Below are 13,054 nucleotides of genomic sequence, written 5' to 3'. Positions count from 1 at the left end.
GACACAACCAAAACTAAGACTATTAAAGTTGACCATAATATTGACAGTTAAGTCATATCAACCTGGTAAAGAAATTTTAGCTAGAGTTAATGAAAAGTTCCATTGAGTCTGTAAGGAAAATACAAATTCTAGCACCACTAAAGTAATAATTGGACCCTTTCAAACAATAGGGAAAGTATAAACACCAGTATAAATACCCTAATTTGGAGGCAAAAAATATAAATTGTATGCTGAACTCTGATGTATCATTGAACACAGGTAGTACCTTTTAGTTTCACTGCTTTAGACTCAAGGCTGTAGACTATTACCACCACCCAGGAACTGCAATGATAGATAGGTTCTATCCAATGACTAGCTGGAATTAAAGTATATAGTATGACCCTCTGCCTATCAGCAGAACAGAGACTAATGGAACATTTAACTTTCTTGATGTAATTACAAAATAAAACCAAATAACCTTGCCTGGGAAGGAACCAGTTCAGAGACAACAATTTTCAATCAAACTACATAAATTAGCAAATTCAGAGGGGTCAAGTTTCCCTTGATTACAATGTATCAAAACAGCAATTACACAGTGCCTTTTAAAGGCTACACTCTGAGAAAGAAAGTCAAGAGAAACATAGTTTTACTTCATTTTACAATTTACTAGCTCTTCCAGTGTTTCAGAGAGATACAGGGTTTCAAAGATCTAACATGAATGAGACATCATGGGACAGAAAGTGGACTTAGAACATACTGAACAAACATCTTGATTGAATCAGTCTACTGGTATAGTTTTTCAGTCTACTGATGTAGTTTTTCAATCTACTGGTGTAGTTTTTCAGCCTACTGGTAACTAGTGATGTCAGTCTTCCAACCAGGCGATTTTATAATTCACAGGGGAACCTAAATATCCTAAAATTAAAGAAAAAAAGTTAATTTACTTATAACCTAAGTTTTAATACCTGCATTCATTTGTTACCTCAATGTTAAATCTGTATTTATTTGCCCACATTCTAATCTATTCCCCCTAATGAAGACCTCATCTGTTCCTTGTCAGTGGCTCAATTACAATGTGAAGGGTACCTTAGGGATTCACTCAGCCAACAATTATCACAATATTTTATTTTCCTCAAAATCTGATAATTTATGGCTCCTAATAATAGTCAACCAAAAACATCTCTTTACCAAGAAAATAACACTTGGAAGCACTGATTAAGACTGTGGTGAGCCAGGCGCAGTGGCCCATGCCTGTAATCCCAGTGGCTTGGGAGGCAGACACAGGAGAGGCGAGGCCCTAAGCAACTCATTGAGAACCTGTCTCTAAATAAAATACAAAAAATGGCTGGGGATGTGGCTCAGTGGTTGAGTGCCCCTGGGTTCAATCCCCAGTACAAAAAAAAATGTGCTGGGGGAAAAAAAAGACTGTGGTGAATGAAAATTAGAGAAAGAAGTACCAATATTGGCCAAGGGTCAAGAGCAGAGTGCACTTGCCAGGTAGTCTCATGAATAAAGTAACTATTGGGATTTTCTGTTTCTCTCCACTCTTAGGTTGAAATATGTGAGAAAGAGGATTGACTACTTATGATCTTTAGGTTGCAATATGCATGTAAATATGTAAATCCATAGGAGTTCTTCTGTTGCATAAACACAGAAAGCATACACAGAACAAGCTAGGTTCTTCTTTTCTGGCCAGGCCTTTGTATATACAGAACTACCTTACCTAATGCAGGGCTCACACAGCATCAGCAAGACTGGAATATGCTACTGGACAAGACGTTGGCAAACTCAGTCCATGCAATACATGCACAGGCTGGAGTAAACATCAGTGCTAACAGAGCTGAGAACCAAAATGAACGCACCTTTAAGTTGCAGAGAAATAAGCCCTTGTTCTTTTTTTTTGTTTTGTTTTTTTGTTCACACTATCTCATACTGGTTATTTGTTATGGCACGAGAGAGGTAGTAGGCTAGAAAGATTCCAACTAGCTGAAAAGAGAATACAAACAATATTAAACACACATACATGAGAGAGCTTGAAGATCTCAGCATACAGATGTATTATTCTTTCACTTTTAATTCACCAACAATTTTTTGAGCTTTTATAGTTATTTTTTGATGTTCTACAGACTCTAAATCACATTCAAAGAACATAAGTTTTACTACTACTGTGACCCAGAATTTCACTACTGGCACTGAAGGAAAATTCAGGAGTCATGAGTTTTGAAGTAACCATCGGTGATTACCAGGGAAAAAATAAGGATATGGCTTAGAATAAGCATCTTATCAAGTAAAACCTCCATTGATGAGGGCATTGATTTTCTTGAAAAGCAGTGCTGTGATAATGTAAATGTTCTAGAATATTCATGTTGTTCAATATAGTAGCCACTTGCTCTATTATGGTTACTGAGCACTTTGGGGCCAGAGTAGCTGAGATTTTGATGTTATTTAATAATTAGAAGTGCTCAAAACAGGCCACTGGCTTCTGTTATTAGTACAGATTTAGATAGTTCTATATGCTACTTTATAAATATATTAGGACTACCCTTGGATTAGTCTTTATTTTTAGAATGTTGAATATAAGGGACAAAAAGTCCATGCCCTAAAAAAATAATTTAAGCCACAACACAATTTTTTCATGCTACAGCAAGAAGCATACTTAGGAAAGACAACTCAACCTAAACATAATGTCCACAAAAAAAAAAAAAAAAAAAAACAGGCACATATTGAATGTGGAGTTGTGTGATCTTAATTTTCATAGGCTGGAACTTATATGCAACTCACTAGGGTAGCTGCAATCCAGGAAAGATCCTGATGTTTTTAGAATCTTGAATGATTGCTAAAAAAAAAAAAAAAAAAAAAAAAAAAAAAAAAAAAAAAAAAAACAATGTTCCTATCCATCTCATGTTTGTTTAGTTAACTGAGATATCACTGGGTCTTTCTTCTAGTTCATGCCTTGAAACATCAAAAGCCATGGTAATGATAATAAAAATGTAGACAACTCTGTAGTTGTGGAAAGTTGTGAAGAAAAACCTAAGATACAAGATATAGTCCCTCCTTAAATAAAACAAACCTAAAGAATGACCCAATCAGGGCTGGGGTTGTAGCTCAGTGGTAGAGTGCTTGCCTCGCATGCATGAGGCACTGGGTTTGATCCTCAGCACCAAATATAAATAAATAAAAATAAAGACATTGTGTGCATCTACAGCTAAAAAACTTAAAAAATTTAAAAAAAAAAAGAATGACCCAATCACAAATCAAAATCAATACTGTGTGTTATGATTTGGATGTGAGGTGTCCCCTGATAGCTCATGCATGAGTCAATTCAAGAAGTTTTATAGGAGAAATGATTTTGTTATGAGAGCCTTAACCCAATCAGTGAACTCATCCTCTGATGGGATTCACTGAATGGTAACAGAAGACAGGTAAGGGTGTGCCTAGAGGAGGTGGGTCCCTGGCGGGGGGGTGGGGTGCCTTTGGGATATATTTTGTATCTGACAAGTGGAGTCTCTCTGCTCTCTGATCATCATGTGAGCTGCTTCCCTTTGCCATATTCTTTTGCCATGATGTTCTGCCTCATCTCAAGCCACGAGGAATAGAGCCTGCTATCTATGGACTGAGATCTCTGAAACTGTGAGCCCCTAGATAAACCTTTCCTCCTGTACAGTTGTTCTTGTCAGATCTTTTAGTCACAGCATTGAAAAAGCTGACTAAAATGCTAAGTATACAAAACAAGTCCAATCACTCTACCACAAAAAAAATAAATAAAAGGATTTTTTATACTAGATGGCTGAATTTTTTTTTTTAAAAAATGTGATTTCTCTTACATTGCTCCCACTATCCAGGCCCCTAAAGCAAAACCTTCAAGCATTAAAAGTGAAAATCTTCTAGCTTATACCTACAGAGGAATGAAATATTTCCTAAGGAATGAGGAGACTTACCTGGAAGCAAGCAACTCCAAAGGAAATTCCTGCAACAACTCCCATTTCTGACTCTATAATGGTCATCACCTTTATAAAACAACCCTAATGGGAGGGGGAAGGATCATTAAGTACAACACAAGTAATCTGTTTTTCTATATAATACTTTGATCATATAGCTTTTGCAGAAAGATGAGCTTTAACTATTATTAGCCTGTCATTTTTATTGAAATCTCTTTTCCTGTGTATGTTCTCAATCCCAACTATTTCCAATTTTCAATTATAACTTTGAAAGTATTACTTGCTTATTGCATGAAATCAAGTCATCACCTGCCTGCCTACCTCAGATTATGAGTATTAATGTGAGCAAAAATTAAATATTACATCAACTCTGTATTAAGCCCTCAAATATTGTCAAATTAATTCTAAAAGGCTCCTTGCAGGGGGCATGGTGGTGCACACCAGTAATCCCAACAGCTCAGGAGGCTGTGGCAAGAGGATCGTGAGTTCAAAGCCAGCTTCACCAACTAAGAAAGGGCCCTAAACAACTTAGGAAGACCTTGTACCAAAATAAAAAAAAATAAAAAGGGCTGGGGATGTGGCTCAGTGGTTAAGCAACCCTGGGGGTTCCCTTATACCAAAAAAAAAAAAAAAAAAAAAAAAAAAAAAAGATTCCTTACTTCATTGTTTACTTTATCTGCATCTTTTTGTGGAGAACAATCTTCAAGTTTACAGCAACTCTTGGGAAATCCTGTTTCTATGTAATATTTTGTATCTTTCCAATCATTATAATTGGTGACACCGCAACAATGCAACTGAAAAATCCAACAAATCATAGTTCATATTACAACTTGGGAGTCAAATATTTAGCCTGACATCATTTTCTAATGAAATTTGTGCTCAAAACAACATTTATTGTATTCAATGGTCTCTCACCTCAATTGATTCAAGAGATTCTACTTGGTTCTAACACCAAGCATGATAATTTTGGACTCACCTTACTTTCCTGCTATAGTAGGCACTAATAGTATTTGTCTATAATGTAGGTGGGAAGGGAAAAAACATGTACAGAAGTGAGAAGAGTCCACATTTCAAGTGAACAATATAGTAGCCTGACTCTATCCTTTCTCTGAGGCAAATAGGATGTGTTCCCCTCTTTAGAATCCACCACCTATAACCAACTTACCGTACTTTGGATCTTGTCTACTGCTTCACTTCTATAATCTCCCGTCGAGTTGTACTGCTTTAAAGCTTTCTCATAATTAGTCTTAAAGCTGTTCTTAATCTATAGCAAAAAAAAAAAAAACACAATGCCAGTAAACAAATATTCTAGAAAGTTCTTTTGATTTCTAGGGTCAAATAAGAAATTCTTGCATGTATCTTTGATGTATAATAATTAACTTCCATCATCTAGTCCTGTCTTCTTAGGGAATATAGTACAGCTGAGGGTACACTAAGCAAAAACATCACAATGTAAGACAATAACCATGACAATTTCAAAGTGCTGTGAGATAATTTATTATCCAAGTGGCAGCTCTGTACTGTCTGTTCCACACTCCTCACCCCCAATCTTTCTCCACTTTAAACTGACTATAAATTTGATGACTATGGAATGAAGCTACAAAACCTAATTTGGGAAAATGTACTGTTAGACACTCTAATGAGCTTTTGCTATTCACTGAATGATTTCATAGCAACCCCAAGTACCTTTAATTTTCTTTTGATGATTGTCAGTCTACAATTTTCTAAATTTTCATTTATAAAATCAATAAGAGTGGGCTAAAATTTTTACTAGAAAGCCATTATTGTAGGCTAAGATTGAAAATAAGGTTTAAATATAGCTTTAAGTGACTTTTAAATATTAAATGTTATTTAATTCTGCTACCTAATCCATTTTTATTCTCTAGAGGATACGTTTTACTAGATTAAGATTCCCTAAGTCACATTTACCTCATGTCTGAAAACAAATCCTACGATGGCAGCAACCAGTTCGACCAAAAAAATGAGAGTCAGAAACATTGCATACTGTGGGATAAAAAAGAAAGTTCAAGTCAGCATAAATAAGATTTATTACAGCTGCAAAGGGAGGCAAAGGGGGAAAATATTGTTTTCAGTCAGTTCAGCATATTTTTATTGAAAAGGGCAGGGGAAACAGTATCAAAATGTCTACTTTGAAAGTGGAAATTGGAGTGGAGAACTGTTACTTGGCAAATTTTCATAAGGAACAGGAAAAATTGTAAAGGGCTGTGGCCAGTTCCAAGAAACAAAGTCCACAACATATAAGACTTTTCTAAAATCAAGAATCAATTTTTACTGAAAACAAGGGCTCACCAGTTTCAGCATCCATGCAGAAGCTCGGCAGGTAGCAAAACAGCCAAAGGTGCCCAAAAGAATAATGACAGTGCCTGTGCCAATGAGCACGAAGGGGACGTTGGTGGCCTTCTCATTTAAAAGTGAAAAATAATTTTCCAGGCTCACCTTGCCCCAAATGCCAACAGCAAGAAGGATAACACCAGTGATCTACATGAGAAATCAGAGAATAGAAAGTTAGGCACTGCATACGCTAGCATTTTCAAATCACAAACCAGGAAGTACTTAAGACGCAATGGGTGTGAGAACTAATTTAGCAGTTGGATGGCCCAAGCATTGTAGCTGGAATATGGCAGACAAGTGGGGAGGGTGGATGAGGGTATGAAGGGGATCTGCCCAATAAATGTAGGCCATAGGCAAAGCAGGTTGTCCAAATTCTTTAAATTCATTTGTTTTCTTGTTGTAAAAACAAGCTCATGGTATATTTGCCTGAGGAATGAAAACTTCCTTAACCCTTTTACTCCAGTCTTAAAGAAGAAAACCTTCCTGGAGGGGAATAAAAAAAAAAAAAACGTGTTTTTGAGTTTCAGAAACCTCCCCCCATCCCCACTCTCTATTAAAAGATCTCTCTAGCTTAGGGTTGAACAGGATTACAAAGGGATAGTATACAAAAGCAAATCCAAGAATAGATTGGCGGGAGTGGAGCCAGACTATACTTACCTGTGAGAAACACTCCCCTCTTACGAAGTAGTGAAAAGAAAGATACTAGTAGGCAAGCGAGCCCTCAAACTGGCCGGGCTAGTCTTGCCTCTCCAAATGTTCATGGACACCCCCTCGCGTGCTCTGGCGGTTTAACTCCCTTCCTCGCCTCCAGCTTCGAACTCAGAACGTTTGTCGTGTCTGTGTCCCAGCTCGCCCTTCCCTTACCGTGACCCCGGTGCAGACTCGATGCCCAGCTACTAGTCGCCGGCGCCGGGGGTCCCAAAAGCGACAATCGCTCAAACCCCACCCCATCCTCGACCTGAGTTCCCTCCACTCAGGGTCACACACACACACCCGCATCTAAGCCCGGAATCCCGGGCAGTGCCTGGACGCTTCCGTCTCTCACCCAGAAGATGAAAGTGTAGATCAAGAGAACACTCTTGAAACAAGTAATGACTGGTTTAGTCTGCAGTCTCCGAGACGGGGACGCCATGACTATCCCGAGACCCTGCACCACCGCACCAGGCGATCGAACAGAGCGAACGAGACTCCGAGTCCCCGAATTTCTCCGGAAACTTACGAGCGTCTGCAACTGAGAAGAGCCGGAAACACTGTACGATTTTCTAGAGGGTGAGGTGAGGGAGGCTGTCCGGAAAGTGGCGACGATTTCCGAGCACCCCCTGCCGAAGGTTACCGAAAACTGTACACAAAGGTTCTAGTGTCAGAAATATCTTAGATCTTCAGTGGAGTTTGCTTCGATTTTTTTTTTTCCTCCCGAAGAATCTTACCCGCCCCCCCCACCTCTCTCCCGTCCTTATAACTTCCTCATTATTGTTTGTATCGTCAGCACCGCCCGCAGTGCTTTATGATTCGGCCTCCCTGGCCACTGCTGCCCCTAGAAGGAAAAACAAAAGAATAAGAAAGGTTAGAAACTATATAAGAACGTTATTACGTGGGAAAATACCGACAAGAATTATATTTCCAAACAAAAACAAGCAGATTGCCAAGCAATACATACAGAAGCATTTGTTTAGACAAAAAGTGAATTTCTGGTGAAATCAGGCTGATTTTACTCCTCAATTTTGCTCTCAATTTAAGAACATTGTTTTATTGGGGGAGTGATAAGAATAAACGGAAGGAAATTATCACTTTTTGAAAGAATTCCAAAGCTAAGTATTAAAAGACAATAATTTCAAAATGTCCTTCAGGAGTTAGCAAACCTCCATTATCCCACTGCTTTCTTGTCCCCTAAGTCATTGGAAGGTTGAGGTGAATAACTAACGAACATAGAATTCAGCCACTAACTGTAAACTTATAAAAAGGGAGGGTACTACAGAGAATGCCAGGTAAATGTGAGGCCCTCTGACATGTTAACAGTGAAAAGCACTGTGTATTTCAGCCCCCTGATTCTTCCCATTAAGAACCAACTGATCACAGAGATTAAAACCTAACGTCACAAAGCTAATATCACAGTCAAAACTAGAGATTCCTGTGCTTTCTAATCCAGGCTGCTTCTTCTATTTTAACAGATACTTATTATATTTGGTTTTGGGGTGTGTTTTGTAAGACTGTAAATTAGTACAACTATTTTGAAAATCATTATGGAGGTTTCTCAAAACACTAGGAATGGAATCACCATATGGGTCCAACTTAGATAAATTTTTTGGTATATATCTAAAAGAATTAAAGTCAGCATACTATAGCAATACATGTATACCACTGTACAGCAACACAATTCACAATAGCCAAGTTATAGAACCAGTACAGATGTCCATCAACTGACAAATGGATAAAGAAAATGTGATTTATATATATATATATATATATATATATATATATATATATATATATACACACACACACACACACACACACACACACACAATAGAGTTTTATTCAGCCATAAAGAAGAAAGAAATTATATCCTTTGCAGGAAAATGGATGGAACTGGAGAGCATTATGCTAAACAGTCAAGGGTCAAATGTTTGCTCCCATGTGGAAGCTAGAGAGAAAAAAAGGGAAAAAGAAAAGGGACAGTCTCATGAAAATAAAAAGGAGACCAGTGAGTAAAAGGAGACCAGTGAGTGAAAGAGGGAATAGGGGGAAAAGAGGTGGTACTGGGTAATGAGATTAACCAAATTACATCATGTATGTGTATGAATGTGTCACAATGAATCCCACTTTTATGTATGATTAAAATGTACCAACAAAAAATAAATTTTAAAACACTCAATTTTCAGTTTAGTAGAAAATATATACTTCATGAAACTTTCTCAGGCCCTTCTGCTTCCTCTATAAAAATATATCCTTATATAGGAAAATACAGTTACCCCTAGGAAATCTGAGTTGAAACTAACAAATAGTATTGATTCATATGTTCCTCTATCCATTCAGTGAAACAGAGCATTGAAGTTTTATAAATGGACATCCCTAGTAAATTATGTCGTTTAAAGTATGAAAGTGAAATCGTTTTTCTTCTTAAATCATGTACGTAGGTTCAAGTTTCAGTATGTATCATTAACATATTGATCTATATTGTTATAGCACAGAATGTGTGTTAATGTCTGATTTCTCAACCAAAGTGTAAGTTCTTTGAGGGCAGAAACTGGATGTCAAATAAACGTTATGTTATCTCTAGAGCAGTGGGGTTAGAAGGCATTATCAGTTCCCCATCCATCCGATCTCATCATCATTGACATCATCATTCACATCACAAGGAGCCATTTACTGCTCTGCAATTGCAAAAAGTCCTCTTTTCATGGAGTAGAGGTGGATTCCCAATTTTTTTTCTGCTTGAAATTTTGCCTTAAACATATACCACATAACCAGAAAACAGGAAAGTTCCATTGACTTGGTCACACAGAGCTTCACTGTTGCTTTGAATATTGACCTAGGACCAGCTCCTATAATATCTTGCCAGACAACTAAGGTCCAAGGAACAACTATTGGAGAGTGAATTATTGCACTTTCAGTCTTTATCCTAAAATTAGAAAGGCCTAGCACAAAAAGACATAGAATGGATAAATTACACACAACACACACATACACATTCATCCTATGAGGTATCCTTGTACTAAAAACAAGTATCCAAAGAAGTCTTGCTAACTAGCATCTTAAACAGAAAGTTTCTTTTGAAGCTTAGGTTTGTACCATGTCCTGGAAAGGGTTTTCACTTTGCGCCTGAGAGCAAAGAAATATTTCTGTGGCTGACAGAAAAACAAAATTGCTAAAAGCAAAAGCCACATCTTATTTCCAAGAATGTGTTGACTTTTCTCCTCACCCTTCCTCTGCCACTCACAACGCTGCTTTGTTTGAACAACATCCTTGCCAAATTAAACCAGAGACTGACATGGAAATTAATGTTCCTATGGCCGCAACACCTTGCACTAAAGCCTCCCACCCCACTACACCCAGTCCCCCTCACCTCCCACCTCTGCCATGCCACCAAACTCAGAAGTTCAGTTCAAACCTAAGCCAATGTCCAGGTCCAAACCCAAACCAAAGGGATACTTAATTCCATCTAAGGCAATTTAAGAAGTGTTTATCTATTCCATAAGATAATTTTTTCTTAAATATTAATAATAACTGTAATAGTGAGCACTAACTATGTACCAACCACGGTTGCTAAGCACTTGATACTGGTTACCATGTGAACACATCACAAAAGCTCTATTATGAGATCAGCATTGCTACTGCCCTCATTTTACAAATGAAGATAGAGGTTTAAAGAGACTAAGTAGCTTCCCTAGGTCTAAGCCCAGCCTGTGTCTGTTTCCTTCATCAGAAACAGGGCCTACTCTCTGATGAGACATGGCAGCTGTCGTACAGCTATCTTGGCTCAGAATAACCGGAACAAAGACTGCTGTTGCTCAGACATTTAGCCACAAACAAGGGCTCTTTGGAGCCCCTGAAGCATAAGTAACTTGATGATTACCCCAATTCTGACTTGCTCTTGGGGAGTTTTTGTTGAGGTTTACTCTTGCCTTCACTCGCATAACACAATTCAACATTTACTAGAGGTTTGTGTCCCTTCCCCATTAACTTCCTGTAACCTTCATGATTAGGTTTAAATGGCTTTCTTTGGCAGACATCAGGCAAGGGAAATGACAAACACTATTTTGCTTTTAAATTCAGACCTCTCCCGTGCCACTCCGACCTTCCACCCCTTCTAAACCCCCCCACAACACACTCTTAACCTATTCCCCACCACTTTTCCAGTATGAATTTTCTGTTCCATACCAAGCCAATATGATTATCCCCTCAATAAGCAAGGCTTGTTCCCTACTCCCTGCCCACCCAAATCCAATTTCTCCCTCTACTCAATGTCCATCTTCACCCCAACTAAATGAGAATATTCCCTTCCCACACCCCACCTCTTTCTCTAACATCAGCACTCACAGTCTGACCAACACTCACTCTAATTCAGACCTTTAATCAATCCTATAGTACCTGCTTTACATTTCTACTTACCTACTTTACATCCTGCTGTCTAGATGTTCAGAAACTACAGAAGAGCCAGTGTGGCAGGGCTCCTGCACTTTCTTTTATACCCACCTGAACACCCTAGGACATAATGCTCAATTGATGAGCTCATTGGGTGCCCAGCCAATCCCTGTTGAGTTCATTGCTCATTAAGGTCTTGGCTGGTCTCTAGAGGTACCTGCACAGTAGTTACTCAAGGACTGATTATTTAAATCAAATTAAAAACTAAGTGTTTAAGACACCCCAATATCACACTATCATAAAACTGGAAAATTAAGTTGAGCTGCTAGATAAGGTCTTGAGACATTCCTACTCTGTGTGTCAGGAACCAGTAAAAAGGCATCTGCCATTTCACTCAGAATACATTTTATCACTTATTCACATAATAACCTTTCATAAACACACATAATAAACTTTCATTTTCCAGTCCCTTTTCCAGCATCTCTCCAATTACTCTTTGGCTAAGTGCCTATTATGAAATTTCAAAGTACTTCTTCCTTATTTTCTGAAAATGCCATATTTTATGTTATGATCATGTGATACCTTATCTTTTCATCAGTTAATTCATATCCTCAATTAAAATTAATTTCCTGAATAGTAATATATACTTTATTTCCTATTGTCTCTTGTATGTTCCTGTTATCCTTCCCTGAAATTCTCTTGCTGTGTCCAGATTTTGATCATTTTTTCATCTACTCTTTTCAGATTCTCCATGAAACCTTTCAATCCCTGATATCATCTTCTTCAAAACTCATAATAATATAGTTTGGGACATAAAGAAATGAAAACTCCTTTTTGAATTGTATCAAGCTTTACAATCAATACCTGTTTTCTGACAAAGTTGTTTCCAGTCAAGCCTCATTGAACTTTGCTGAGATCTCACCTAAGTAAGTCAGTTTCTATATCTAGTAATTTTTTAAAAAACAATACTTTATTGACTGCTTTTAAGATTAAGAGTCAAAGTTGAAAATGGTACCAAGCATTAAGAAATTTAATAAGTTTAATATGTATTTTGTCTATGTCTTTGTCTTATCTTCCCATCCAAACCCTACAGATAGGTGGGATTTTTTTAACTTCCTTACAGTATCTTTGTTCTACGCACATAGCAGTTGCTGTAAAGATAAATTTTAAAGTAACCCCACTTGTTTTGGATAACCTCTCCATATTACTTTCCCCAGTGCTTCACAGGAATGCTGTCCTTCTCATATCACTTATCCTATTTATCTCTCTATGATTTCCATATTCTCCCCACTTCACTTTCTTCATTGACCTTTCTTTGTTTCACTCCCTCTAGCTTTAAGTGGGATTGAGGCCCTATGCATCTTTGTGTTGGGTGCTTAGAATAAGAACAAGGCTAAAACAAAGCCCTTGCCCTCTAGGACCTCACAGCTTACTAGGGGTCAAAGATAAATTTTTAAAAAATGTCCATAAGCGCAACAAGTTCTATAATTGAAATGCACACAGTGTGCTGTTAGAGATAAGGCAGGCAAAGTGAACTACCTCTGACCCAGATGAGCTGGAGGAGCCTTCTCAGCAGAAAGGATGCATACAATTTCAACAGGCCAAGAAAGAAGGGAAGGTAATACAGAGTAAATATGTACAAAGGCACAAAAGCATGAAAGGAAGAGCAAGAAGATCAGTGTATCTAGAATGAGGAATCACAA

The 13,054-nt window shown here is 37.8% G+C and overlaps 1 protein-coding gene across 3 annotated transcripts; it reads right to left on the bottom strand.

Annotated features, from left to right (window-relative positions):
- Nucleotides 1-623: 623 nt before the first annotated feature.
- TSPAN6 (tetraspanin 6) lies at nt 624-7,701 on the bottom strand. Of its 3 annotated transcripts, none has more exons than XM_081277474.1 (8): nt 7,489-7,701; nt 6,228-6,416; nt 5,847-5,921; nt 5,083-5,181; nt 4,577-4,711; nt 3,918-4,001; nt 1,842-1,965; nt 624-894 (listed from the first exon to the last, which is right to left on the bottom strand). In XM_081277474.1, exons 2-7 carry the CDS (start codon nt 6,237-6,239, stop codon nt 1,897-1,899), a joined length of 474 nt encoding a protein of 157 aa, XP_081133600.1. In that variant the 5' UTR covers nt 6,240-6,416; nt 7,489-7,701; the 3' UTR covers nt 624-894; nt 1,842-1,896. The 3 variants fall into 3 exon arrangements, with proteins under 3 accessions (XP_081133600.1, XP_081133598.1, XP_081133599.1); XM_081277472.1 differs by lacking the exon at nt 7,489-7,701 and adding an exon at nt 7,315-7,482; XM_081277473.1 differs by lacking the exons at nt 1,842-1,965; nt 7,489-7,701 and adding an exon at nt 7,315-7,482.
- Nucleotides 7,702-13,054: the final 5,353 nt, after the last annotated feature.

This window comes from Spermophilus citellus, assembly GCF_964194105.1.
Source record: "Spermophilus citellus genome assembly, chromosome: X".
Classification (NCBI taxonomy): Eukaryota; Metazoa; Chordata; class Mammalia; order Rodentia; family Sciuridae; genus Spermophilus; species Spermophilus citellus.
The sequence above is the reverse complement of the archived record's forward strand: the minus strand, read 5'-3'. Positions and strand labels throughout refer to the sequence as shown.